This window comes from Cryptomeria japonica, chromosome 2, assembly GCF_030272615.1.
Source record: "Cryptomeria japonica chromosome 2, Sugi_1.0, whole genome shotgun sequence".
In the NCBI taxonomy this organism is placed as follows: domain Eukaryota; kingdom Viridiplantae; phylum Streptophyta; class Pinopsida; order Cupressales; family Cupressaceae; genus Cryptomeria; species Cryptomeria japonica.
Genome location: NC_081406.1, coordinates 670,180,165 through 670,207,855, shown reverse-complemented (window position 1 = coordinate 670,207,855; position 27,691 = coordinate 670,180,165). Strand labels below are relative to the sequence as shown.

General features: G+C 43.5%; 1 protein-coding gene across 2 annotated transcripts in view; it reads right to left on the bottom strand.

The window, feature by feature from the left end:
• Positions 1 to 37: 37 nt before the first annotated feature.
• The window catches only part of LOC131034004 (delta-aminolevulinic acid dehydratase, chloroplastic), a 79,666-nt gene continuing 52,012 nt past the window's right edge, over positions 38 to 27,691 (bottom strand). For both annotated transcript variants that reach the window (XM_057965328.2, XM_057965329.2), the window contains exon 14: positions 38 to 320. In XM_057965328.2, the coding sequence (XP_057821311.1) occupies positions 153 to 320 (168 nt within the window). In that variant the 3' untranslated portion in view covers positions 38 to 152. The remainder of the gene's footprint in view (positions 321 to 27,691) is intronic.

Here is a 27,691-nt window from a genome sequence, read left to right as displayed (position 1 = left end):
TTTAAGCAATTTCATGTGAAAACTTTTGAAAAAAATCTAAGCAAAAAATCACAGCATCTGAAAATTGGAAGTCAAATCACATGCCCTGATAAAATGGCCATTACACTCTCAACGATATTTGCTATAATGTATCAAAAAGTAAAGCAAGTCATTCACTTCCTGTCTGCACACAAGTATCTTGCTGCCTGCAAAGCAAAATATGTGAGAATTACATCTGCACCAGCACGTTTAATACAAAGAAGTGATTCTAACATGGCCTTCTTCTCATCGAGCATTCCAAAACTAGCTGCAGCTCTAATCATTGAATATTCTCCTGAAACCTATATTGAAAATCAGCATGCAGGAATTATTACTCCAGACACAAATAGCTGTGGAAATAAAATGTTTGAGCAAACAAAAAACACTAAAACATTGAACTCAGTTAATGGTAAAGAGAATGTCCAGACTTGGCTCAATTCCCTCCCTTGCCAACAATGGTAAAACAATAAAACTAGATGCAAGAAATACCTTGTATTTACATTCTCCCCTTATTGCTCTAAAATTTGTAGTGCATCCTTTCCATCTGTTTGTGAAATGGCCTTGTTGAATACTACCCAAGTCATTCGAATTGATTTTTCTTCAAGTCTTGAAGTCAAGCCTCAATTTTAGGCAACTAAAAGGTAAATATTCATACATCAAAGTGTTTGTGATTATAGGTGATCTAGATGTGAATTTGATTGTCAAAGATTGGCAAAAATTTCCTGTCTCAAAATGAACTTGGGGCACAAAACCAGAACTTTCATGCAGTTGAGCAGTTTTTGCAAAATTGCACAAAAGTTCTGAATGTCCAACAACTGGAAAAGCATACTTTTCATGCAATTGTGTAGTTTGTGAAAACCTACATAAAGGTTTTGAAACTCTGATTTGCACAATCTTGGCAGGAAACGAGACTTTCCATGCAGGTGTGCAGTTTTTGAGAAGTTATGCCCAAACTCCAAGAATCCAACAAGCTCCTAGAGTCTGACAATCTCCTCATTGGTGGGGAATCAGAGCTTTTAAGAACATTTATAGTTTTTCTCAATTACACCAAAAGCCTAAGAGTCCACAAACAATTTTGCCGAAAGTTTGCCACATCACTAATAATGCCATCATGAAACTCGTCATCAAGCCATTTTGTGCCAACTTTGATAAAACCCTTGATATAATTGTTTCTGCAAACCGGGTGGTGAAAATTTGAACTTTTAATGTCTCACAAACCAGAGAGCGTTTTGATCTAAGAACTTGCCACATTAGGCGAAACATCATCAATAACATCCCTATAAAAGGAATTTGCATCATTTCTCGTGAATTTTCAAATTTAATTGTTTTTGCAACACTTGTCAATTTGCATAACTACTTCTGGTCCTAAATTGGAACAAGGAGCAACTTTCTTTCAGGTTGGTGTCAGATATCCAAATTTGATGCAATTAGCTTGTGTAAATCAATTGAATATTGAGACTCAAAACAATTATAACTAACCCTCACGGAAAACACATAGTGCAGACGACTTATAACAATGGTCAAACACTTGAGGTATTTTCGATAAGTAATGACCCAACAAGAGATTTTGACACAATGTTTCAAATTTGGCATGTTCGTAAATGGGGGTAACAAGTAGCAACGAAGACATGTGGAGACCTATAAACTTGTGAATGTGTCAGCCTAGTGTTTGATGGATCCCAACTTAATCACCCACAGCTTGTAGTGTCTGTTGTGCCAAAAGTAGACATGAAGTCAAAAAATTAAGAGGAGAATCTAGAGGAGAAACATCAACCTCTAAATAGTGACTAGGAGAGGAAGGAGAATAAGGAGGTGAATCCTCATCATCATTCTCAATATTTGAAGTGGAGGAAGAAGACTCATCATTAAGAATTTGCCAAGGTGGATTTGAATCCTCCAAAGATTTGTCTCTAGTCCAAGTGACTCCAATGTCAAAAGATGTGGAGAAGAGACATGAGTGGAGCTCAAAGAGCACTCCTCAAAAATGAACACTCCTCTCTATGTGCAGCTCATGTGTATTAGGGTAGAGCTGCTGATAACCCTTTACACCATCTAGATATCCTACAAATATGCAAGGCATGCTCTGCAAATCTATGGCCTTATATTTCTCTACATCAATGTGGGCTCATGTGGGAGAACCAAAAATTCTGAAGTGATCAATAGATGGTTTCTACTACTCCAAGCTTCAAATAGAATGAAATTTGCCATTTCCTCCAAGGACCTCTTCTTTTGTTCCCCAACATCATTATGTTTAGGAATGTATGGAACTGAATGCTGCAAATCAACCCCCTCTAAAGTGTAAATCTACTCAACACAATGGTTGGCATACCACCAGTATTAGCATGCAAAACTTTGACAACTTTCTCTGCCTAGTACTCTACAAAAGTTTTGAATTCCTTAAAAAGCTCAAAGACCTCAAACCGTTGTTTGAGAAAATACACCCAAGTATATATGGAAAAGTTATCAATGAATGTCAAGATATATCTAGCTCTACTAAAGGAAGGGTGTGAAATGGACTCCAATATCTATGAAGCTTGTAATGTCCCTATTTTCGTGAGCATCAGAGTTCGAGGAGTTAGCCTATTTTTGGACCCTTGTAGGCTAACAAGGTAGGGATAAGGGGGTCAATAATGCAGTATCTTGAGGAGTGGCCTGTCTATTTGTTCTAGTTCACTGTTGAGTTCAATTTTGGTCTTTGTTTCATCAATTTCTGACATTATATGAGGATTTCCTAATTTTTAGGGAAAAACTGCTAAAAATAAACATGGTCCTATTTTCATTGGCGTGGCGAACTGTGGCCCCAACTTCTAACAAATTCAGTTTTCGAGCAATAATGAGGGAGATATGAATTTTTAAGTGGTCCCACAGGCAATTAATATTTTAATGAAATATTAATATAAAATCACAAAGTGCATCACTTAAATTTATTTAAGTGAAAAATTAATATCTCCTAAGTTAGGCGTTGCTTTTAGGGTTAAGTTGGGAACCCTAAAAGCAAGTTATGATTTTTAAAACCCTAATTGCCAAAAATCGTACTTTTTGGGTATTTAGGCAGCAAAGATGGAAATTAAACCTCATTCTTGATATTGAGCATTTGACATTTTCTTCTGAGCACTTGGCTATGGCGGCTAGGGTTTTGACCTGTTTTGGAGAGCGTGCATTCTTCAAAATTCAGTAGCTTTGAGATTGTGAAAGATCAATCGAATTGTTGCAGCTTGGTTGGCTTCATTCAGAAGTCAAATTGAATTGAATTGGGGCAGATTTGGCTACTTACAAGGCAGATTTGTTGTAGGGTTTTCCTATTTACTGTTTTGTTGTTGATTCTTTTGTGTTTTGGAGGCTTCTTTTCCCAAACACACAGCTTGCTCATTAATTGGCGCCATCTTCCACTGTTTCGGTGTCTTAGTATTTAAATAAGGGCAAATCTGAATTGTTCCAGAATAAAAATCAGAACTTTGTAAGTTGCTGATTTATTCTTTCTTTTCAATAAATTGGCTAAGGACCTACGGGTATGCTTCTAAATTCTCCAATTCATTGTTTCAGTTGATTAAATTCATGTATTAATCAATATGTGTTGCAAATTAAAGAAACCCTCTTCTGCAACTTCTATCTATTTCTAAAAGACCATCTTAATAATTAAAAATTACAAGAAGATCTACAAATTACAGCAGGTTGAAGAGTTGAACCAGCAAGGGTTCATCACAAAGCTCTCCATGTCTTCCCTCTGTTAAACTTCTCTTTGAGAGGCTTAACAAGAATGCAACCTTGGCAAACACTATTAAATAAGTGAATTGTAAGCATGCTCTACTAACTGAGCTACTGCAATTAGTGCAATTAAGATGGCCAAACCACTCATGCTATAACTTACATCATCAAAGTGAGTGAGCAAAACAATCAAAGAAGGATCAAGAACAAAGTGAGAAAAGAGATAGAGCTAAGACTGACGATTGTTCCCGGGAATAATCATTATGTTATGTTGTCATATTATGTTTATGTTGTCGTCGGTAATAATGAGTTACGGCAATTAGTTAGTCGTCCCGAAGGGCAGTTGGACGCGACGGTTGGTCGCACCCCTTCGGGTATTATATATTGCATACCTTTCTTTCGTAGTGGCATGACCATAGTCGTATCTGGATGTGATGTTATAAGCACTTGATGTACATGGACTGTTGAATTAATACAGAAACTGGTTCTTTAATATACTTCAATTATGTTCTGTGCATTTACTTTCTGCGTTTAATCGTTTACCCATATGTGGCAAACATTTGGCGTCGTTGCCTAGACATACTCGGGAAAGGAAGGAGCGGATGGCGCTCGGACACGATGGGCCTAACCGTCGGTGAGATTAACCGAGAGGTCGACGACGCACAAACGGAACTCTATGACGGAGAGGACACTGCAACGAGGGAATTCTCAATCCTTCAGGTGGCCATCAAGACCTACGTCCGAAGAGAGGCCACGGAGGATGAAGTCCCAACAAGTGTCGTGCGGACTGCACTGGAAGTTAGCCCCGCAGTGAATCGGTTGATGAACCACCTCCCCCAGTTGCTTGCACAAGCATCACTGGCACAACGAACCCGCCTGGAGGAGATTGCCCATGAGGAGCGACGCCAACAGGTCCTCCGATAGTACGAAGAAAACAATAGTCGTTGGGACGCAAAGCGTGATGGCAAGAGGCAAAGGGGAAATTGAACCCTGTAATAATCCCAGCACAATGTTGACATAAATTGTGGCCAAAAGGGAAAATAATAAAAGTTTTTTTTTGTGTACATGGCGTGTGCTTGCTATGTACGGAAGTGATTTATGCCCAATATACTAAATAAGGACAAAAGTAAAACGATACGAAGAGACGAATGGGAAGTGGCACAAAGAGCGTTGAATCTCAGACAACAAATAGAATGAAGGCGTAGGCTAAGGCAACTTGCCGAGGGACGACTGGCCGAGGGGTTGCTCGAAGGGAACCCAAGAGGTGTCACGAAGGTTGCGGAGGCAGAGATAGACAGAGAAAATTACACTCTCTACACTATTGTAGGGTTGCCCGAAGAGAACCTAGGAGTCACGGAGGGTGCCGAAGGAGAACTCTACAGTTCGCCAGAATACCACCATAGGGTAAGAAGTTGCGAAGAGTTGGTGGAACAAACAAGGCGAAGTCTAAACCTGATCGACGCTACCAGAGACCTACTAAAGAACTTGTCCATTTCGGAGGACAATCGGAGGGAGACGACCGAAGGTGACGGTACGGTCGACGGTGCCGAGGGAGCACAATGGTACCGTACGGGAGGCAATTTGTTTGGTTCGAGGTCAACAACCTTCTCCGGAGGGCCCACGAGTGGACGGTCAGGTGCAGGAGGCGAAGGCGGAGGATCACTAGGTACAAGCACACAAGGCACCAGAGGAGCGAGATCCAGTGGTGGGATGGCAAGTAAGCAAAAGCTGCCAAAGTTCAACGGCAACGGGAAGGACGATCCCGTCCGCCATTGCCGCACTTGCAAAACCATATGGTCAGCGAACGGTGTTACCGACCAGGACGAATGGGTAACACAATTTCCAGCAACCTTAAGGGGAGTGGCCATCGACTGGTACTCCAATACGGATAAGACCAAAGTCGGCACATGGCCCAACCTAAAGAGGGAGTTCGAGATAGAGTTTCGCCTCCTCAGAGACGACAATGAAATAGTAGCCGAAATCTATGGCACAAAGCAAAACGAGAACGAGACTGTCCGAGCCTATAGTCGGCAGCTCAAGGAACTGTTGGGGAAAATGGAGAGTCAACCAGCGGATGGGTTGAAAAAGAGATGGTTCGTGGAGGGACAGAAACACTCCATCTGGAAGAAGATGAAAATTGTTCCACCAACCTCGTACGAAGATGCATATGATAGAGCGATGGATCTCGAGAATGAGACCAAGACATCCAAGAAGAAAAAGAAGGATAGCTCATCCGAGGATGATGACTCTTCCGAGGGAAGCAACAGCGATGGTGAGTCCAACAAAAAGGTGCAAGCCCTGCAGAAGGACATGCTGAGGATGATGAAAGAGCTAAAGGTTATGAAGGGAGGTCTGAGCAAGACCGACGAAGGGGAGCTTTAGTGCACAGAATGTAAGACGGACAACCACACGAAAGGCTCCTGCCCAAAGAAAGCCTATTGTGATATATGCCAGTTGATGGGGCATCCCACCAGGGAATGCCCCTACAACATGGAAACATGAAACCAACATTGGGCGATACCGGCAGCTCCCAGGCGAACAACAATGCAACATCGGGAGGCTACCGAGATAAGCGGTGGGGAGGACGAAACAACAATAACAATACAAGGAGCCGGATCCAATACGACTCCAAAGGCCGACCGATGATACAATGCAGAGCGTGCAGCCAGTGGGGGCACTTCGCCCGAGACTGCTCGACGGGAGAGGTCACACAATATTTGTGCAAATGGTGCGGACCGAGAGACCACGAAGACGCAACCTGCCCGAAGTCCGGCGTCAACTTGCTCAATATCGAGGAAACCAAAGAAGAGGAAGTGTTGGCCGTAACCCGCGCCCAAATCAGACAAGCAACGTGCTCGGACTCGGAGACGGAGAAGCGAAGGGTACAAGAAGCACGAGAAGAAATTGAGAAAGAGATACGAGAAAGGGCCAAGGTGAAGGGTACGGCGTGTACTTCCAGCCGACTGCAGGCGGAGGAGGCTATACTAAATCAAATTTTAAAACTGGAGGTGCTTGTGAGGGTACACGACCTCCTCCAGACGATGCCTCAATTACGAACGGCGTTGCTGAATAATCTCTCCCAACCACGCACCAATACCAACCACTGCACAGATGTTTCTGGGGGGTCTGCAATAGACCCTAGGCTGCTGGCAGTGTTGCCATTGTGGAGATGGGTCCTTGGCACCATTCTAACCGATACCATCGTTGAGGGTGGATTAGGAGTGAATGTTCTTCCAGAAGAAACCTGGCGGAAGCTGGAGAAGCCGACGCTGTGGCCATCTACATTCAATCTGCTGGGAGCAGATCAGCATGGAATCAAACCCATCGGGACACTGATGGGCCAGTAAGTTACCATCGGGACGCAACCCTTCATACTGGACTTCGTGGTAATCCCACTAAAGAAAAAAGGGTATGATGCAATCTTAGGGAGAGGGTGGCTGGTGGCAGCCAAGGCCACCCACAACTGGAAGAAGAACACTTTGTCTATGGAGAATGGAGGAAGGAAGTTTATCATAGACCTCGGGACACAGTTGGTTAGGGAGGAATTGGCATCATCTTCGAAATCGGAGGGTGAAGGAGAAGGCGACCTGAGGAACGAAGGACGAGGTTGCAGGGAGCCCAACGACGAAGGGATTCTCAAACTAGGAGAGTGCTCTGAGGATGAGACGGGGTCATTGAACGGGCTCTTCCATTGGCAGATGGAGGATTACGAAATGTTCCAGAGCTACAGGCTCGAAGTAGAGGAACCAGAGCAAGTAACAAAGGTGTACCTGCTGGAATACAGAGAATATTGGAAGGGAGACGCCCCAAACCTCGATGATGTAGATAATCCCAAGACCATTCGTGTCGACAACGATTAGAACCCTGTGTGGATGGCCGAAGCCTTCAAAATCTTTATTATTATTCTTCTTCTTATCTACGGGAAGGAGACCGTGGTTCCTGTAGAATTTATGGTTCCAGGTCTTCGGATGGCCATTGAAAATAGACTTGCCATCAACGGGTCCAAATGGAAACCCTACCACGAGAAGTGTGCAGGGGACCCGAGAGGCCAGAAGGACACCCGAGAGTCTGGAGGGGGACCCGAGAGGATGGAAGTGGACTCGAGAGGCCAGGTAGGCGACTTAAGAGGCACTGGACCAAAGCGGGAGACTCTCGGGCGAGGCAAACCGAGAAGGATGAAGGGCGATCCCAGAGACACGGGACCCGAGCCGAAGACTCTCTAGACAATTATATTAGGAAATTGAAAAAATAAAGGAGGAAAAAATCGGTGGATCCACCGTTGGGGGCCACCGTACGATGGAACCACCACTGTGCACCACCGTGCGGTGGGACCCCGTACTGTGCACCACCGTGCGGTGGGACCCCGTGCGGTGAGGCCCCGTACAGTGCACCACCCTGCAGTGAGGCACCATGCGGTGGGACACCGTACGATGCACCACTTTGCGGTGGGACCCCGTACGGTGCACCACCATCGACTGAGGTCACCGGCCTAGGGTGGAACTCGGCGGGTATTCATCCACACCATACGGGAGATCAATCACCGTACGACACCAAGCTTCGGGTGACCCCAGTCACCATACGGGTTCACTCCATCGTCCAGCAAATAACCTCTGTACGGGCTCGAGACATTACAGTCTGTAGGCCTGAAGGAGCACGGCAGCGGCGGTTTAAAAGAGGGTGAAAGAGAAAATACCACGGCACGGCAGGGATAAGATAAACAGTGGTGATGGCACGTGAAGAAAAAAAAAAAAAACGACGACCAGATTTAAAATCATTCAATGGAGTCTGGAGCCAGGACACTGAAAAAATTAGATTGGAGAAGAAGGTTTTTGGCATCTTAAAATATCACAAATATGATGTGCGCCATGGAATGTTGTGTGGTTCTGAAGGGAGCGCACAGGGCCCCGCGAGGGGCACTGCCCCTCGACCCTGCTGGGGGCACTGCCCCCAGACCCCCAGTTTATTTTTGAGCTACAATACACTTTTGAGTTGGGCAAAGGCATCAAAGAAGTCACGGTAAGTGTTGGGGTTGTTCCATACTGTCAAAAAGAAGCCTAAAGCTAAGCATTGGTGGGGAAGCCATAAGCCGTAGAGGGAGACCGATTTGGAGGTCGCGAACAAACAGAGTTTGAGGGAAGGCATTGCAAGAACGCGAAGTCGTACAGCACCAGAGAGTTATTCAGTTCAATTATCAGCCTTTGGGGAGTGTGATGGAGGATTTGAGGCGTCTCCTAGCCTTTGTGCCAAAAGGTTGTGGCCACTTCCAGGCATGAATGGTACGCTTTGAGGAACTCGGAGTATGTCTCGGCTGGACATGAGGTTGCCTTGGTGGATGCACAGAGGGCTCGAGAGGAGCTGACCACCAGGTTGGAGGCAGTAGTAGCGTGAGATTTAGCTCAGCGTACCCAAGAGTTGGATGCCGGGAGGGCAGTGCGGGTGGCTATCGAGGACAAATTGGCTAGGGAGACAGTATCATTTGAGTAGCAGTTGGTGGAGGCTGAGACTAAAAAGCGTGTTTTGCAGACAAGTTTGGTTTAGGCACCGGAGGACTGTGATGTCAAGGAAAAAAAAGAACTCCTTGCGGAAGCAATAATGGTGACATCCGCACTTGAGCATCGGATGGTAGCAGAAAAGGGTTTCCAGGCGAGGACGCAACAGCTGTATGGGTTCCGGGCTCGACTGGCATTAGCAGTTCCTGCAGTTCTCTACCTTGGTTCTGTTTAATGTCATCTCTATTTTGTATTAAGTCGTCCGGAGACGACTTCTTTTCTTGGGGGGGATGATGTTGCCAGGAATAATCATTATGTTATGTTGTCATATTATGTTTATGTTGTTGTCGGTAATAATGAGTTACCGCAGTTAGTTAGTCGTCCCGAAGGGTAGTTGGACGCGACAGTTGGTCGCACCCCTTCGGGTATTATATATTGCATACCTTTCCTTCGTAGTGGCATGACCATAGTCGTATCTGGGTGTGATGTTATAAGCACTTGATGTACATGGACTGTTGAATTAATACAGAAACTGGTTCTTTAATATACTTCAATTATGTTCTGTGCATTTACTTTCTACGTTTAATCATTTACCCGTATGTGGCAAACAACGATCTACTCTCCCCATTGCAACTATAGAACCACTGTGCATCTCATTGATAACCACTGAATCAAAAGTGAACTCAACATGCTTTCCTTGACCTGTATGAGTGATTTGATAGATTAATTGGAGACTAGTTAACAATGGGGGCACACAAAGGACATCCTGAAATGTCAACAAGCCCCTCTCCCACACCTCAACAAGGATGTAATCAACCGTCAAATTAGTACACCTAGAACAAGGTTCCAAAGATGTTAACACATCTTGAAATGAAGCCATGTGGTACAAAGCACTTGAATCAATAACCCAAGTGGACGTTTGTGAGGCAACTGCTACAAGGGCTTCGCCCTCTTTCCATTTCCCTTGTTGTAACAATCTTTTGCCTTGTTAGACCCATGATGTGAATTTTGCTTTACTACCTCGAGAATACTGATACTACTCTTCTCCAAAATGTGCACCAAGTGATCTATCTGTTTCTTCAAACATCTGTGTTCATCATGACTAATTCTTTTACAATAGGCACGTTTGACCTCTTTCTTAGGCTTGTCACCTTTAGAAGAAGAGGCCTCATTGGCTAATTTTGAGGCAACTAGTTTATAATCCTTTTCTCCTTGACATTTTTCTGTTTCTTATATTCATTACCTATTCCTTTATATTCTTTTGTGCCTTGGTTGACAACCAAGGCATGTGACTTAGAGGATTTGAGAGTGTCCAACTAGATGAGCTTATCCTGCTCCCTAGTAAGAGAAATGGCAAAGTCATTGAAGGATAGCATGGTAAACTAAGTACCAAGAGCAATCTTGATAGAATAAAAGGTGGAAACAAAAACTGAACAGTAAAACCCAAGCTTATAGAGAATAATTTGGATCAATTATTCATCTTGTTTTTCAATACGAAATTGTTTCAACTACAACCTTAGAGATTTCAATTTTGTGAGGAAGTCTTGAATGGTGTCAAAATTGTCTGAGCTCAGCTCGTTTTCCAACCGATGGCCTCCCATAGAATCTTGAGTTCCAAACACACTTCTCAATTTAGTCTAGATTTCATTTGATGAACTCAACAAAAGAGGAGATCGAGAGATATAGACAAACACGATGTTCCATTGACTTCATCACATAAGTTTAACCACTCACATTTTTCTGCAAGTTCAAGTTCTAATCCCACTGGTATTATGTGTAAACTAACCTTTCTTAAATAGACTTCCATTTTGATTTCACTCAAGATAGTTGTATGGTGTTAACAAAGGTACTCAACTTTGATCCATGTGTAGAAAAACTAGAAATTCAAAAACAAAGTGCACACAAAAGAAGAGAGCACAAGTCCTCCCTCTATTACTAATTAGGTATTCTGTGTAAACTAACCTTTCTTAAGTAGATATCATTCTTGATTTCAGTCAAAATAGTTGTATGGTATGAACAAAGGTACTGAACTTTGATCCATGATGTACAAAAACTAGAAATTCAAAAACAAGGTACACAAAAAAGAAGATACAGACAAACAGAATGTTCCATAGGCTTCATCACACTTGATTAAGCACTAAGATTTTTTTGCAAGCAAAGTAGGTTCACGTTCTAATCCCATTGGTATTTTGTGTAAACTAACCTTTCTTAAGTAGATTTCAATTCTTGATTTCACTCAAAATAGTTGGATGGTGTGAACAAAGGTACTCAACTTTGATACATGATGTAGAAAAACTAGAAATTCAAAAACAAAGAGCACAAAAAAGAAGATAAGCACAAGTACAATCTCTATTACTAATTACTTAAATGACCCCCACAACAGGTACCATGTGTGGCACTTTATTATTATTGAGATTTACAATGCAATTATCAAATTTTCAAACTCTTACAAAGCCTAAAAATGGCAAAAATACTGAAACTATTGTTCTAGTACAATGTGAAATCGATTTGAGAGCATCAGTGTGGAGTATGCAAAAAAATATACACTCTATAAAAAAAAGGACCCAAAAAGAAGTCTATTATGGCCCTTGAAAAGTCTCAAACAAAAACTATGTAGCAAATTTTGGAAGAATATTTAATTTCTAAAAAAATTAAGCATCAAATCAGAAAAGCACTAACACCACTGCAAAAAGCATAAAGTTATACCCAAATAAAAAAAAAACATTGAAAAAGGATTTTGCATGGCAAAAAACCTATTGAAGTTGGACTGCCAAAGTCAAAAATACATTGAATAAAGGGAAGAGTTAGGGGCAAGAAATGCTAATGTCATGATACATTATTGGCCTAAAAAAAAAAAATTCGTTGAGATATTCCTTGATTCCATCGTGATCCCAAAACTCACATCAAAATACTACAAAACCCCTTCATAGTATCAAAATTGCCAAATTCAAACTATAAACTATCTGTTTTTGAGTGGAAAACCTCCTTACTACTAGGTGGTTTTCTAGGTAAATATTCTAAGGGATGAGCTATGGGCCGTAGGTGGCAGGGCATGAACTGAGCACCGACCTGGTCATACTAGCATGATGGAGGTGCAATCAATGCAAGTGGTTCCACCCATGGGAAATGGCACAATGGTGAGGCCTTGGTGGTTACCACTAGTTTTGGCACTAGTTGCCACTTGTTGGCAAACTGTCGTAGTGATTCTATTGTGGGTGGCAAATCGCTTGCATAGTGTTGCAGATGACCAACCTGAATTTTTTTTCTTAATTTGATGACTGTGGTACAGCCTACACAAGGTTGTATGACTCTAAGTAATAAAGATTGCCCTATAAATACTTGCACCAAAATTCACAAATTTAGTATGGAAATAGGGATTTTTTAGCATTTTGGATGCATGGCATGTTAACTTTTAGCACTTTCAGATTAATATAAACTCAGAAAACAAATTTTAGTTTCTAACTAAATTGATTAGATGCAAGATTTAGAGTTTCTAGGTTTAGGCATCACATGGAAATGAACAAAATAAGAACAAGACATGATTACCCTAGGAAAACCTCCTAGGAGGAAAAACCCAGCCAGAAAAGATCCTCAAATTTGATTATGGATTATATTCATATGAAGGTAACAACACTTATCTCAAGTACTTAGTACTGATATTGTCTATCACAAGGCTGCACTTTCATAAGCATCAAATTAACACGCCTGCCCCCTTTGACTGTAATCAGGTACAAACCCTAGGTCTGCAATGTTTGCATTTGAATTCTGCTCTTTGATAGACAGCAACCTTATCCCTTAGTTTGCTCTCCTCATGAATGAATTTCGCACCTCAATTAGCATGTGTAGTTCGCTGATATGACAGATAATTCGCTTTAATTGCAGATGCATTCTTCCACTTTAAGTTCGCATTGGTAGGCACTTATATTTCGCATGGATGAAACTGAATTGAGTAAGTGATAAAGTGAAGTTGGAGTTTATTTATATGAGGAACAATAACCTTAATCATGTCGGCTTGCATTATAATTTAATGAACTTTTAATTTATTTATTTAACTGAAAGCATTAGGATAGGGTTGGCCCAATACATGGTGGCGTGTTGCCTTGAGTCTAGCGTGGGATCTTCATTTGATGCCGTGAGGTATAGGGCCCAGCCCTACATGTTGGGGAAGGGGCTGGCCCCCTTGGGCGGATTCAAATGTTGCCCAAGGCAATTGGAATCCGCCATTCCCTAATTATAATCAACATGGCAAAGTCCATTTGGCCTCAAAATACCACAAAAATAAGCAACATGCCTAATACACCATTCAAACTCTCATTTGTAAACTAGCTTCCCAGTCTCAATTTTGATAAAATGAAAGTCAATCTTGACTTTTGCAAGCCTTTTGGACACTATGGAATAACTAAAAATACTACAAAGATTACCATAAAGTTGCAAACTTGCAATCACCCATATTTTTATAAACACAAGTGCAAAACTCCAAATGTTAAAAACTTTTTGTCAAACTTCTATAATTTTCTAGATTATTCAAAGATGCAAGAGAAACCCATATTGATCTTTTAGAAAACCTATTAACCTCCCAAACTCCCACTAGAACTCAAATATGAAAACTAAAGATCTATCCTAGCACCAAATGCCATGATACCAGGTTAGAATCTACAACAAAATGATAACCTAAAGATCTAGTATCAGAAATAGAAACCAATAGTAAATACAAATGATTAAAAAAATCAAATTAGCTAGTCTCCAAGAAAGTCATGCAAATGCTCAAGGAGCAAAATAGCACTAGGGAAGCAAAGTCACATGCAACTACAAGATGCAGATACAAGCTAGGAGAGTGTATATAGACTAAGTGAGAGGGGGTGGATGGCAAATGTAATGTCCCCTTCCTAAGCCAATTCAACATGGTGGAGTTGTTAGTCTATTCAGTTGATTCCCATGGGCTAATGATTAGGGTTGGGGAATCTTGGAGGCAGTATCAGGTGTGATTTCATTATCTGACAGTTGGATGAGTGTAACACTATTTTTTGGAGGCTTTTTGGGTTCATTCTCCCACATTTACTATTTTTAGTAAGTAAATTATGGGAACCAATAGAGTCAATTGGCATGCTTACTATTTTTAGTATTGTCGGTGGGATCAGTTTTGATGATCATCTCGATTTTTTATTAAGTCCAAAGACTTTAAATTAAATAATGATAAGTTATAAGTTAATAAAGTTAAACTAAAGATATAACTTTATCATTATTTTAATTTATTTAATTAAGGGACTATAGAGGCCAAGTATTAAATTAAAGGTGATTTATTTTAATGGATGGGCCTTTATTATTTAACACTACATTGGGAGATTAAAAAGGGAAGTGATTTATATTAAATACAAGCAAAAAAAGCATTTCTGAAAAAATAGTGAAAAGCTAAAAAAAAGTGTTTTTTTGAAAAAGAGAAAAAAGCATTCTTGAAAAATAGTGAAAAGCAAAAAGTGCTTTTTTGAAAAAGCAACTAAAAAGCCAAAAAAATATAAGAGAATTGGGGTTCTCATTTGGATATATGTTGAGTTTTAATTTTGATATTGCTTTTGTTTTTGGAGGAGATTGCTTTTTCATCTTGGTTTGCGAGGATGAAAACACTTGCAAGCAACATTCTCTACGTTGTTGAGAGATGCATTCTAGAGAAAACTTAGTGATTTCATTCACATTTGGGCATATGGAGATTATATATCAGACTTCAGAGCTTATTGTCGATCAGATTTGGAGAAGATTGAAGAGGGTTTTATTTCTATTTGCTGGTTATATCTTCTTCTAGCCGGCCATACCATTCCCAGCCATCTGTACCACTTCTTGAAGGCCCACATGAGGTTTCTAGGGAAGCTGTTGGGGTTTATCTAAGATGGTATCTGCATTTATTGGAGTTCTTTGCTGCTGTTTGACAATTCCAGACCTAGCCATCCCTTTTCGGGGGCATTTTCGCACCTCTAGAATGCATATTTTGTGAGCAGCTCCAGTTATTTCTTGGCTACGTTTTGTGGGTATATGAGATTTAAATATGTTATGTCATTTTATAATCTAGGTTGTCATTATATTTGAGAAATATTTTCTACGTTTTGTGAGTATGTGAGATTTAAATATGTTATGTCATTTATAATCTAGGTTGTCATTATATTTGAGAAATATTGAAAAATAAGATCACGAATAAAATCTAGAATTTTCAACTACTTGTTTTATGAGTTTCTTTATTTTTTTGAGTTGTTCGTTTAGCATGAAGTACTTTTTTATCTGCACTTTATTTGGCAACTGTTTGCCCTCTCGGGTGAATAACTTAAAGCATAAAGTACGTAATGTAGAATAAGAACGCCATCGATATCAGACAAGTATAAGATATGTTATTCCATTCATAATCCGTGTGTTGCAAGTTACATTCTGAAGTATATAAAGATACCGAGGGGGTGCGAGCGCCAACTGTCGCACCGCAACTGCCACCCCTCAATTGCCAACTAACCAAAACAATTACACATAATTAACTAGTCGTATTTCCATATACAATAATGCCGCCAACATCATCCCCCCCAAAAGAAAAGTCGTCTCCAGGCGACTTACAACAAAATGGAGATCATGCAACCTATACTATATACATATCCGAAAAACTAGGGAGGGGGCTGAGGAAGCGTCCCTAAAACAGAAGGCTGAGATGCCGGTGTCTAGGCCGCCAAGCGGGCGCGGAGCTCATACACCTGCTGAGTGCATACAATCACATCTCGCTCTGCCACCAATACTTTCTCCAAAGTTGTCTTCACCATGTGTGCGACTTCCAACAACTCCTCTTTTGTATCCGCTCCCTCCGTCGCGCATACCAACCGAGTCTGCAACAGACTCCTCTCGGTACTGACGGCATCCAACTCCTGCTGCACGTGGCTCCTCACACTCTGCTCAGCCGCTAGACGAATCTCTACCTCGGCCTTATCTGCCCGAGTCTCAGCCGTCTTTGCATGGGCCACCTCAAGCTGTGCCAACAACTGCGCCCTCTCGGCTGCCCAAGAGGCCTACTGACTGGCCACCTCCTTCTCCAACGCTACTCGTGCAGCCTCGCAGACCGCAAACTCCTGCTGTGTACGCCTCAATGTATAATAGGCATCCCGATAGACCTGCTCGATCTCGCGGACAACTGCCGTCTCCCGACTCTCCACAACGGACTGACGCAGCCTCCAAGCCTGGAGCATCTCCTCTGTCTCAGTAGTCAGCCAACCCTGAGACTCAAAGTAGGTAGCAAAGGCCGCCGGGCAGCCCACTCGCATAAACTGTAAGACCTTCTCTAGCTCCACCACCACCTGCTGCAATGCTTGCGTCTGGGCAGCGGCCACCACCCGCCTACCCCTCATCACCATGGCAGCCATATCAGCTAGATAGGTCTCAATATCTTCCCCCGTCTGCGCCGAGGGCTATGAAGTCTCTGGTGGAACGGACACAACCGCATCCTGTTGTGAAGGTACCTCCTCCGCCACCGAAGGTGTACCATCCCCTGGCGCCTGCCCGCAGAGGCGACCTCCCCTGCCTCGTTCCCAACTACGAGTCCATGTGCCTCGCCCGATGAGTCATCCAAGTCGACTACCTCCGTTCTAGTCTCTCGACACGGGGAGAATACAACAGCTCCCTCCGGTTGTGCCAATGTCATCTGAAACCGCTGTGTGAGCTAGCTCTGCATAGCCACGACCGACGGGTCGGCACACATCTCTACGACCGGGGGATGGTTCGCTGTCGTCGGCTCCTCCAACAAAGATGCAGACACACTCCCCACAACGTCCAACTGCACCTGAGGCTCTGTATCCACTACCACTACTACCCGATGCGGTGACTCCTCCATCCCCGACTCTACCATGTCCTCCGTAGGTACCGCCGTGGTTGGGCTCAATGGTGCTACCCGTTGCTAAAGGGGGCCAAGTGTAACTAGCGTGCGGCTTTGTCCGAAGGCCAGAATAAAGGTGTCGCCTACTCTAGATGATGGCAACGGCGTGCCCATCGATAGCAAGGGTGGGGCAAATAGGACCCTCTCCTCCGTTGCCCTGCTGCTATCATCCTCCTCTTCGGCTTCTGATTCCTCTGTGCTACTGGAATCCCTCCCGCTGTCAAGCTCCCCTAAAGTCGAGGTCGTATCTACCGCCCTTTTCTGCTTCGCGGAAGAGTGCCCAATGTCCAAGTGCCTCCAATACATTATTGGAGGCTCACCTGCTGCCAACGGTCCCTGTGGCCATACCTCTAACTCCTCCTCGAGCACTGCTTCCCGCGTGGCCTCTAGGAACAACCCTATAGCGTAGTGTGGCATATAAAATGTGCGATGCTGCAACGTCAAAAACTCATACATGCGTTCAGCGAGTAACGCGGCCCAATCGTACATGATGCCATTCATCAACCCATTCATAAGCATAATCTGAGGGAGGGCGATGTCCGACGCCCTACCCGACCCTGTCAACCTGCTCTTGATGACATCCATAATGCATCGCCAGTGGCCCTCTGCAACAAAAGTCTTACGGATCCCTCGACCCTTCGTGGCATTAGCCACGCTGTCCAACTCTGTTGTCGTCAGGTTCCTTGAGGTTAATTTAATCCACCGTTCCTTCTCTTCCCGCTTCATTTTTTTAGCCTTCAATTCTATTTTCTTGCCCTGTCTGCCTGGAATGCCGAATACCCTCGTGAAGTCCCCTACTTTGAAAGATATGGTAACATCCCTCCCGAGGTATTCGAAAGTGCTGGTGCATGTGTGCCTGTCGAAGGTGTCTACCATGAACTGTAGGGCACCCTCATACTCGCGGACAGGAAACACGGGCATTCGAATAGCCCACTCCACTTCCACCTTACGAAGGTTTTGCTTCACCAGATCATCGTCGAGAGTGTCCTACCACCATTTCCGGCATTCCGACCCATTCAAGCCTTCAAAGGTGATGTTCTGGGGCGTCAATGTGTTTTTCGCACTTATGGCAGCCTGTGGTGCTTTCTACTTTTGCTTCTGTCGGGCGCTAGCATCCATGGTGCTGCCTGCAACACGTATGCCTAATGACAAAACCCTGATATTGCTATCCCTCGGGCTGCTACTGGAGGAAGCCTGCAGCTGTTTTTTCCAACTTTGTTTCCCTGCTGAATCCATTAATCTCTGGTATAACTGAATTCCGGTTAAAAAAATCGTACGGTTGTTGGACACCTTCGTAACGACCTTCTTCTGTTGGTTGTTGCTGTGCGGCTGGGCTGCGTGGTCTGCTTGTGTGCGTGGCGGTCTTTTTTTTTTTTTTTCCTCGCATGGCTGTGTGGTCTGCTTGTGTGTGTGTGGTGGTCTTTTCTGGTCACCGTATGGTGGCCCCACGTCCCCTTTTTTTTTCTACCTGTACGGTACAGTCATCGTGCGGACCGTACTTTTTTTTTATTATTTTTTTTATTTTATTTTATCTTATTTTTATTTTTTTTCTTAATTTTCAGTAGACTGACAAACATCCTGACTAGAGGGTCCAGGTTCCCTTTGTTCGTGATAAACCTTCAATTTCGATCCATTGACGGCGTCTAGTATCTCCTTCCCGTCCAACGTCCACAACTTAATCGCCCCATTGGGATTGACCTCACGTACCTTGAAGGGCCCTAGCCATCGCACTCTGAATTTCCCAGGTTCGATTCCGTTCCTTCCATTGAACTTCAACACCAACTGCCCAGGAGTAAACTTCATTCGCCGAAGATGCTTGTCGTGCCAAACCTTCCGTCTTTGCTAGGTTGTTTCTGTCGCCCACTGAGCCATTATCCTTCGTTCATCCAATTTGTTCAAAGCGTACAGTCTCTCTCTCAGGCTTTCCATGTCGCCGAGTCAATTATCAATGGCGATTCGGAGACTCGGCACCATGAATTCAACTGGCACCACGGCTTCTTGTCCATACATTAGCTGGAAGGGAGTCTGTCCAGTAGTTACCTTGTAAGTTGTTCGGTATGCCCAAAGTACTGACGGTAGGCGCTCCTCCCAGTCATCCTTCTCCACTCTGCAAGACTTATAAATCATCGACACGATTATTTTATTGGTCGCCTCGGCCTACCCGTTCGCCCACGGATAGTAGGGGCTTGACAAGGAGTGGCAGATTTTGAACTCCATTGTTAGCAATCGGATTATATGATTTACAAAATGTCCTCCTCTGTCACTCATCAGTTGGATTGGAATCCCATACCGCGTAATGATGTGTTCATAGATGAATTTTGCTGTATTGACCGTCGAGTTGTCCAGCAAGGCCCATGCCTCAACCCACTTGGTCAAGTATTTTGTTGCCACTACAATGTATCTGCACCGTCACGCTCTACTTGGTTTTAATGGTCCGATGAAATCCAATCCCCATCTCTCAAACAGTTCCTGGGCATTCGATGGGTTGAGGGGAATAAAATCCCTCTTCAATGGCCGTCCGACCCATTCGCATGTGTCACAGCTCGTCACCCACTCTCTGGCGTCATTGTGTAGTGTCGGCCACCACAGTCCTGCCAACAGGATTTTCTTGGTTGTGGTGTCGAGCCCCATGTGTCCACCTACGGGCCCTTCATGTGCTTCCCTTAGGACGCCCTGAATTTCCTCTTCTAGGACGCATCACCGTAGGATCTGGTCGGGTCCCATTTTGTACAAGAGGCCATTAATGAGTTGGAATGTCCTGCTCCTCAGTACCAGTTTCCTCCTTCTCCTGGTGGCATCTCCCTCGGAAACCGTGATGTCGACAAGTATTCCCCTACGCTTGCGTACCAGGCAGGGAGGACCGCGATGCGAAATAAGTGAGCGTTTGGAAAATCTTCATTCACTCCTTCGGCTAGTTCTCCTGACTGGATTCTCGATAGTTGGTCAGCTATCACATGGCTCTTCTCGGGTCTTACGATAATCTTGAATGTAAATTCCTGCAGCAATAGCAGCCATCGGCTGATTCGTCCTTGGATAATTGGCTTGTTTACCAGGTACATTAATGCCTGGTGGTCCACATAAAATGTGAACGGGGTGGCCAGCAAGTAATGTCGAAATTTCTGGACGGAGTACACCATCCCGAGGGCTTCCCTTTCTGTGGTGCTATAATTTTTCTCTGACAGGAGTCTGCTTGCAAAGTAGACCAGGTGATCTAGCCCGTGATCGCCAACCTGCGCCAGTGTGGCCCCTATGGCAAAATTGGATGCGTCAATGTGTACATGGAACTCTTTGTCCCAGTCAGGATATGTTAGGATTGGCGCACCCACCAACCGTGACTTCAGTTCTTGGAAGGCCTCTTCCTGAGCCGTCCCCCATGTGTACCGTTCACCTTTCCTTGTCAGCTTGTCCAGAGGGCAAGATACTCGAGCAAAATTTTTGATAAATCGCCTGTAATACCCTGTGTCCTAGGAAGGATTTGACTCCCGTGACATCTGTCGGTGCCTCCATTTCCACTATCACCCGAATCTTGTCTGGGTCAGTCTTAAGTCCAACCTTGCACACTATGTGTCCTAACAGCTTCCCTTGAGGCATCATGAATCTGCATTTTTGGGGATTGAGTGCTAGGCGAGCTCGCCTGCATCTCTCCATGCATTCGCCAAGTGCAGCCAAATGTGTATCTTGGTTACTGTAGATGGACCAGTCGTCAAGGAACGCCCTGAAGTTCCCTACTGACATCTTTTCAAATATGTGAAGGATTATCCGTTGAAATGTCGTTGGCGCATTGCATAATCCGAACGGCATTCAATTATACGCATACACGCCATCCTCCACTATGAAGGTGGGTTTTAATTTGTCCTCTTCGGCAATGGATATCTGGTTATACCCAGAAAATCCATCCATAAATGAATAAATTTCATGACCGGCCACTTCCTCCAAGATGCTATCCGTAAATGGTATTGGAAACGGGTCTTTTATGGTGACCGCATTGAGGCATCTGAAATCCATGCAGATTCGGATCTGGTTTGCCTCCTTCTTAAGGGATATCACTATGGGTGACACCCACTCGCTGGTCTACACTTTAAAAATAATCCCGGCTTCGAGCATACGTTCAATTTCATTATTCACTCTCGCCGCATAGTTTTTATTCATTCTGTACGGCCTCTTCCATATAGGTACGGCCCCAAGTACGAGTGAAATTTGGTGTACGCACAGTTCTGGCGGCACCCCTTTGAGGTCCTTATACGTCCAAGCGAATACATCCTTGTATTCCATGAATATTTTAAACGCTGCGGCTTTCAGGACTGGATTCCAGTCGTCACCAACCAGGATGTTCCTTGGCTCTGCTTCCGTGCCGAGGTTTGTAGGTTTTACGGACTCTTCGTACCGGATTGGTTTCGTCATGTCAAACCTGTGCGCTGGTACTTCGTTGACAGGGGCATCCCCTTCAGTGTATTCCCCGTACGCTGGCGGAAATTCGTTCTCACCCGGCTCTTCGTCAACCTGCAACATGTTGCACCCATACAGCAGCTCGTAGTCCTCCATTTGCCAGTGGAAGAGCCCATTAAGTGAATCGGTCTCATCCTTGGATTACCAGGATGCCTTCCTCGTTCGGTTCCCTTCCGTACTTTCCTCCGTCAACTCCGCCCTCGCCATCTGATTCCGATTCTGACGCGAGTTCTTCACTCACAAGTTGTGTTTTCAGGTCAATAATAAATTTTCGCCCGGCTTTCTCCATTGACAACGTGTTACGCTTCCAGTTGTGATTCAGTCTGGCTGCCACCAACCACCCTCTGCCCAAAATGGCGTCATATCCTTTCTTGGCAAGCGGAATCACCACGAAGTCAAGGACAAATGGTTGTCCCGATGGTCACTTGTTGCGCCATGAGCGTTCCAAGGGGTTTGATACCATGTTTATCCGCTCCCAGTAAGTTGAAGGTTGACGGCCATAGTGTCGGTTTGCCAAGCTGCTTCCAAGTTTCTTCCGGAAGCACGTTCACTCCGGACCTGCTATCGACAATAGTGTCAGTCGGAATGGTGCCAAGTATTCCCATTTCTACCACCACCGGGTGCCGGCCACTATATAGTGTCAGAACCAATGGGTCTGTAGGTGTTCCGCCGGAAACATCCGTATTCCGGGTCGCCTGACTGTGTGGAGTTACTTGCACAGTACGTAGGAGTGTCGTACGTAATTGCAACATCGTTTCCAGGAGGTCCTTCATCTTCACAAGTACTTCAATCTGCAGCATTTGCTTCAGGATATTTTCCTCGGCCTCAGAGCGGAAAGTACTTGCCGCTTCCTGGGTGTTCCCTTGTGCCAACATTTCCTTCGCTACTTCAGCCTTCGCCTCCAGCGCCCGCTACTTCTCCGTGCAAGGGTCCGGGTATGTGGCCTTCTTTGCCTGTGACCGTGTGATTGCTAATACCCGTTCCTCCGTCCTGTCAATGTTGAGCAGGTTCACTCCAGACTTTGGGCAAGTTCCATCATCGTGGTCTCCAAGCCCACACCATTTGCATAGTTTTTGTGGAGTTTCTTATGAGGTGCATTCCCTGGCAAAGTGGCCCCATTGATTGCAAGCTCGGCACTGGATCATTGGTCGTCCCTTTGCATCATATTGGATCCAGCTCCTATTATTATTATTGGTCTTCCCCCCTTGCCGGTTGTTCCGGCATCCGCCAGATGATGCACTATTGTTGGCGGTTTGCAAATTCCGACGGCCGGCTGCTCTTGCGTGAAGGGAACTTGTTGGCTCCTAGTTTTCATATTATAGGGACATTCCTTTGTCAAATGTCCCGCAATCTGACAAATGTCGCAGAAAGCCTTCTTGGGGCAGGACCCCTTGGTGTGTCCGTCACTCCTACAGTCGGTACACCACACGTCGTTTTCTTCAATCTTACTTTTACTCCCCTTCATGGCTTTGAATTCTTTCAACATTCGTTCCATGTCCTTTTGGAGAGCGTGCACCTTTTTACTCGATTCGCCACTGCTGCTGCTTTCCCTGTCAGAGTCTTCATTATCGTCAAATGAATATTTATTACTTTTCTTCTTCTTTGATGTTTTGTATTCACTCTCTAGGTCCATCGCCCTATTATAGGCGTCGTCATATGACGTTGGGGGTACAATTTTCATCTTTTTTCGTAGGGAGGATTTCAATCCTTCAACGAACCATCGTTTCTTCAATCCTTCTGCTGATTGGCTTTCCATTTCACCTAGCAATTCCTTCAGCCTCCTGCTATATGCCCGTACTGTCTCCTTGGTACCTTGTTTGGTATTGTATATCTCCGTTACAATTTCATTGTCATCACGGAGCAACCGAAACTCCTCCGTGAATTCCTTCTGTAGATTGGCCCACGTGGCCACTTTTTGCTTGTCCACATCGAAGTACCAATCTATGGCAACTCCAGGTAACGTGGCTGGGAACTGTTGTACCCAGTCATCCTGGTTTGTCACTCCGTTGGCGGACCAAATGGTTTCACATGTACGGCAGTGTCGTAAGGGTCTTCCTTGCCGTCCCCTGTGAACTTTGGCAATTTTTGTTTACTCGCCATCCCGGGTCGTCTTCCTGGGGATGGCTGTGCCTGTGCCTATGGCCCTACGCTGCTTCCTTCGGTGGCGCCGATGGTGTGTCCTGCGTGGGCGAATGGAGGTACGGTGTTTTGCCTGTCATGTGTGGCACCTACACCCGTACGGTTGCCCTCCCCTTCGCTCTCACCCACGCCCACTCCTGGTTCCTGCTGGTGATCTTCACTCCGTGGTGTAAGGGATAAGTTTCTAAACTGATCCCAAGTCTCCTCGACTAGATTTCGCCGTAACCTTGTTTCTTCCAAAAACTCTTCGTGGCTCCGCGTCCTACGATGCTCTAGCGACGCGTAGAAATTTCCGTCGGCTTTTGCACCCTCGTGACACCTCCTTGGTTCCCCTCGGGCCACCCTTCGGCAGGTCGTCCTTCGGCAAGTTGCCTCAACCTCTGTCTACGTTCTACTTGCTGTTCCAGAATCAGGGCCCTCTGCTCGGCCTCCCACTTGTCCGTTTCTGCTTTTTTATTTCTATCTTTATTCAATAGGTTGGGCATTAATTGTCGCACATTTCCATAACTCACAATACATAAATCAAAACACGTTTTTTATTAATTCATTTCCTCCAATACAACTCGTGTCAATGACACTTTTATTTGAAAAAAGTTCAAGGTTCAATTCCCTCCTGGCCAGGCGCCATCTCGTTCCGTTTCCCATCGGCTGTTTTCTTCGTAGCGTTGAAGGATTTGTTGGCATCGCTCTTCCTGGGCAATCTCCTCCAGGCGAGCCTGTTGTGCCAGCAATGCCTGTGCAAGCAACCAGGGGAGGTGGTTCATCAACCGGTTTACGGCCGAGCTAACCTCCAGCGCTGTCCACGCGGCACTTGGTGGGATTTCCACCTCCGCCGCCTCTCGTCGGACGTAGGTTTGGATGGCTACCTGGAGCAGAATTGAAAATTCTCTCGTTGCCGTGTCTTCTCCTGTGTAAAGTTCTGTTCGCGCATCGTCGGCCTCTGGGTTTATTTCACCAACGAGTAGGCCCATCGTGTCCGTACGCCATCCGCGTCTTCCATTCCCGAGTACGTCTAGGCAACGGTGCCAAATGTTTGCCCTCTCGAGTAAATAACTTAAAGCATAAAGTACGTAATGCAGAATAAGAACGCCATCAATGTCAGACAAGTATAAGATATGTTATTCCATTCATAATCTGTGTGTTGCAAGTTACATTCTGAAGTATATAAAGATACCGAGGGGGTGCGAGCGCCAACTGTCGCACCGCAACTACCACCCCTCGGTTGCCAACTAACCAAAACAATTACACATAGTTAACTAGTTGTATTTTCGTATACCATAATGCCGCCAACAGTAACTCAAATCCATTGCAAAAACACTCGAAAACTCTAAAACAAACGAAAAAAATCCAAACACAAACAGGGTTGCATATTAAGCAAATACAACCAATTGGGAGCAAGGTTGAAAAACTTGGACTCGGCAAGACCATTTTTTTTTTAAAACTCGGGACTCGCCAAAACTCGGGGAAAAACTCGGCAATACTCGGCAACTTTATCGAACATTTGAAAATACATTTTTTTTTTAAATATTATTCAAAACCACACATTTTTTTTTAATATATTAAGTTTTTTTTCACCCCAAACAAATAATAATGTACTTTCAAACTTTCGATAGCAAATGCCAAAAAATACCTATATTATAATTTAAAATTTAATCTAACTGAATCGTAGGAGAAATTTTTTTGAATTGCTTGTTTCAATATGAAAAGAATTCATAATAAACCTGCAATCTTGCTCTGAAATCTGCAATTTGTGCCCTCGCCCGCGGTTTTACGATTACCTCCCCTGGTCACGTCAAAAATCTACAATCTTTGCTCTTGCAATCATCTGTTTTGTGCCCTAGTCACACGATTTTTTCTGCACTGGTTGCGTTGTCTTTTTCACCTTTTGTCGCGGCTTGGAATGAAAATAGAAGACGCGTTTTAGGTTTTTTTTAAAGTTAAAACTTAATATTGTTTTTCGCGCCGAATATTTCCCCCTGTTTTTGCGATTTTTTTGCTCTAAACTCGCTGCGATTTTATCAGATCCTCGGCGCCGAGTATATGCGCGAGTGACTCGCGAGTACTCGCGATTTTGTCTTTGACGCACCAAGTTTTGCAAGCTTGATTGGGAGAGTGCACCAAAAGTATCCAAGAATGGTAAATGTTAACTCCTATGGAAGATGCTAACACCTCACACCACTCAGACTAATACTCACTTTATTAACCTAAACAAGCTTAATTAATAAGTGTAGGATAAACCTTGATAATAAGGAGAAAAAAAAACTTTACTAATAGAATCAAATAAATAACATGCAAAAGTATTAAAATAATATTATAGTTATTCTATAATGGTTATCTTAGTTGTCGACTTAGTTGACTGCTACTTCTTTTATTAGAAGGTGTACTTAGCTTTTTCGTATTTAGCTTTTTAAGCATAATAAGCATTTTAGCTTTAGTTTGAAGCTTCTATTAAACGGTTTGTTCTTTTTAGAATACCGTCATGTAAACATATATATATATATATATATATATATTTGATTTTGTAACTAGGTCAGGAAACTAAATAGGATTCGGATTGCCTTAAAGGCATCATCCGAATCCTTATAGGGCTGGGCCCTACTTCATTAAGGAAGCGTGTAACTAGGGCTGGGCCCTATCTCTATGTGCATAGGGCTGGCCCCTTTATCTCCTACACGCCAAACATAAAAGAAACACATGCTTCCATTATAGGGCCGACCATGTATTGGAATGTACGAAGTTAAGCCCTAAGTGTCGGCATTATACACTCCAAACGTGTGGACCTATCCACATCATTGTATATGCAAAAATGGTTTTTTAGTGCCCAAGGTTAAATGGGCCGACTTAGAGATAAGTAAAAAGATGAACCCCATATATATACCAGCCACTTGCAAGGCTTAAATACACATTCACATTCATGCGAATTAGTCTGATTTGAGAGGTGCGAAATATCTCTGCTCCTTATAGTGCGAATTCTTCCTCCAAAGGTCAGCAAGGAAGGTGCTGCGAAACACTTCTGTTGGTGATGCGAAATACTACAGTCTGCTGCAAAGATAGCAAACAAGCTGAAGCCCTTGAATCACACACAAATCGGCGGTTATGAGATAAGTTTGGTTTCAGCTGATAATTATGCCCTAGCTGGGTTTTTATTGTACTTACAATTCAATATAACATAATCAGATCTGAGGATCTGTTGTTGCTGGGTTTTTCCTCCTAGAGGGAGGTTTTCCCAAGGTATTTGTGTCTTTGTGTTCATTTTGCTTATCTCTACTTATCAGCAAACAATCTAATTGGAGCTAATTCTGATTTCTGAGTTCCTATATTAATCTGAAAGGCTAATTTCAACATATATATATATATGTGTGTGTGTAAAGCACTTCGATTATTAATGCAATTATTTTTCAAAAAGCCAAAACAAGTCAAATTTAAAATGTACTTAAATCTCATACTAATACATCACTTTCTGAATAAAGTTATTTACTATAATATTGTAAGTCATTTTGAAATAATAAGTGCCTTTCGAAAATGTAATTTTGAATCCTAACTTGCTTTTAAAGTTAAGTATTGTGCCTATTTGAGATATAATTTGAGCATTGTACAAGACTTTTGATATTTTTATACAAAAATTGCAGAGGAAAGAGAACATGAGATGTTGAGCTCTAATTTTGAGGAGAATGATGAGAATCTAATTGTTGAGATTTGTGTCTAAAATTTGTTCTCAAGATTTATATCATTCTTAAGTTTGGTGTAAATCATATTCAGAATTCTTAGTTGTCATCAATAAAATTACATAAAGTCACCTGCGTTATTAAGTTGAACTCTGTGTTTGTTCAACTTATACACATTCATTTTTTAAAGTTTTTACTACTTTATATTTACAAGTTGTAAACCCTACACTTTTCAAATATGAACATTTGTAAAGTCTCTATGACTATTGTGAATGCTTACGTTAGGTTTTGATTTTCAATAAGGAAGCCTCCCCTTCTAATAGAAGAGGGATTTTTAT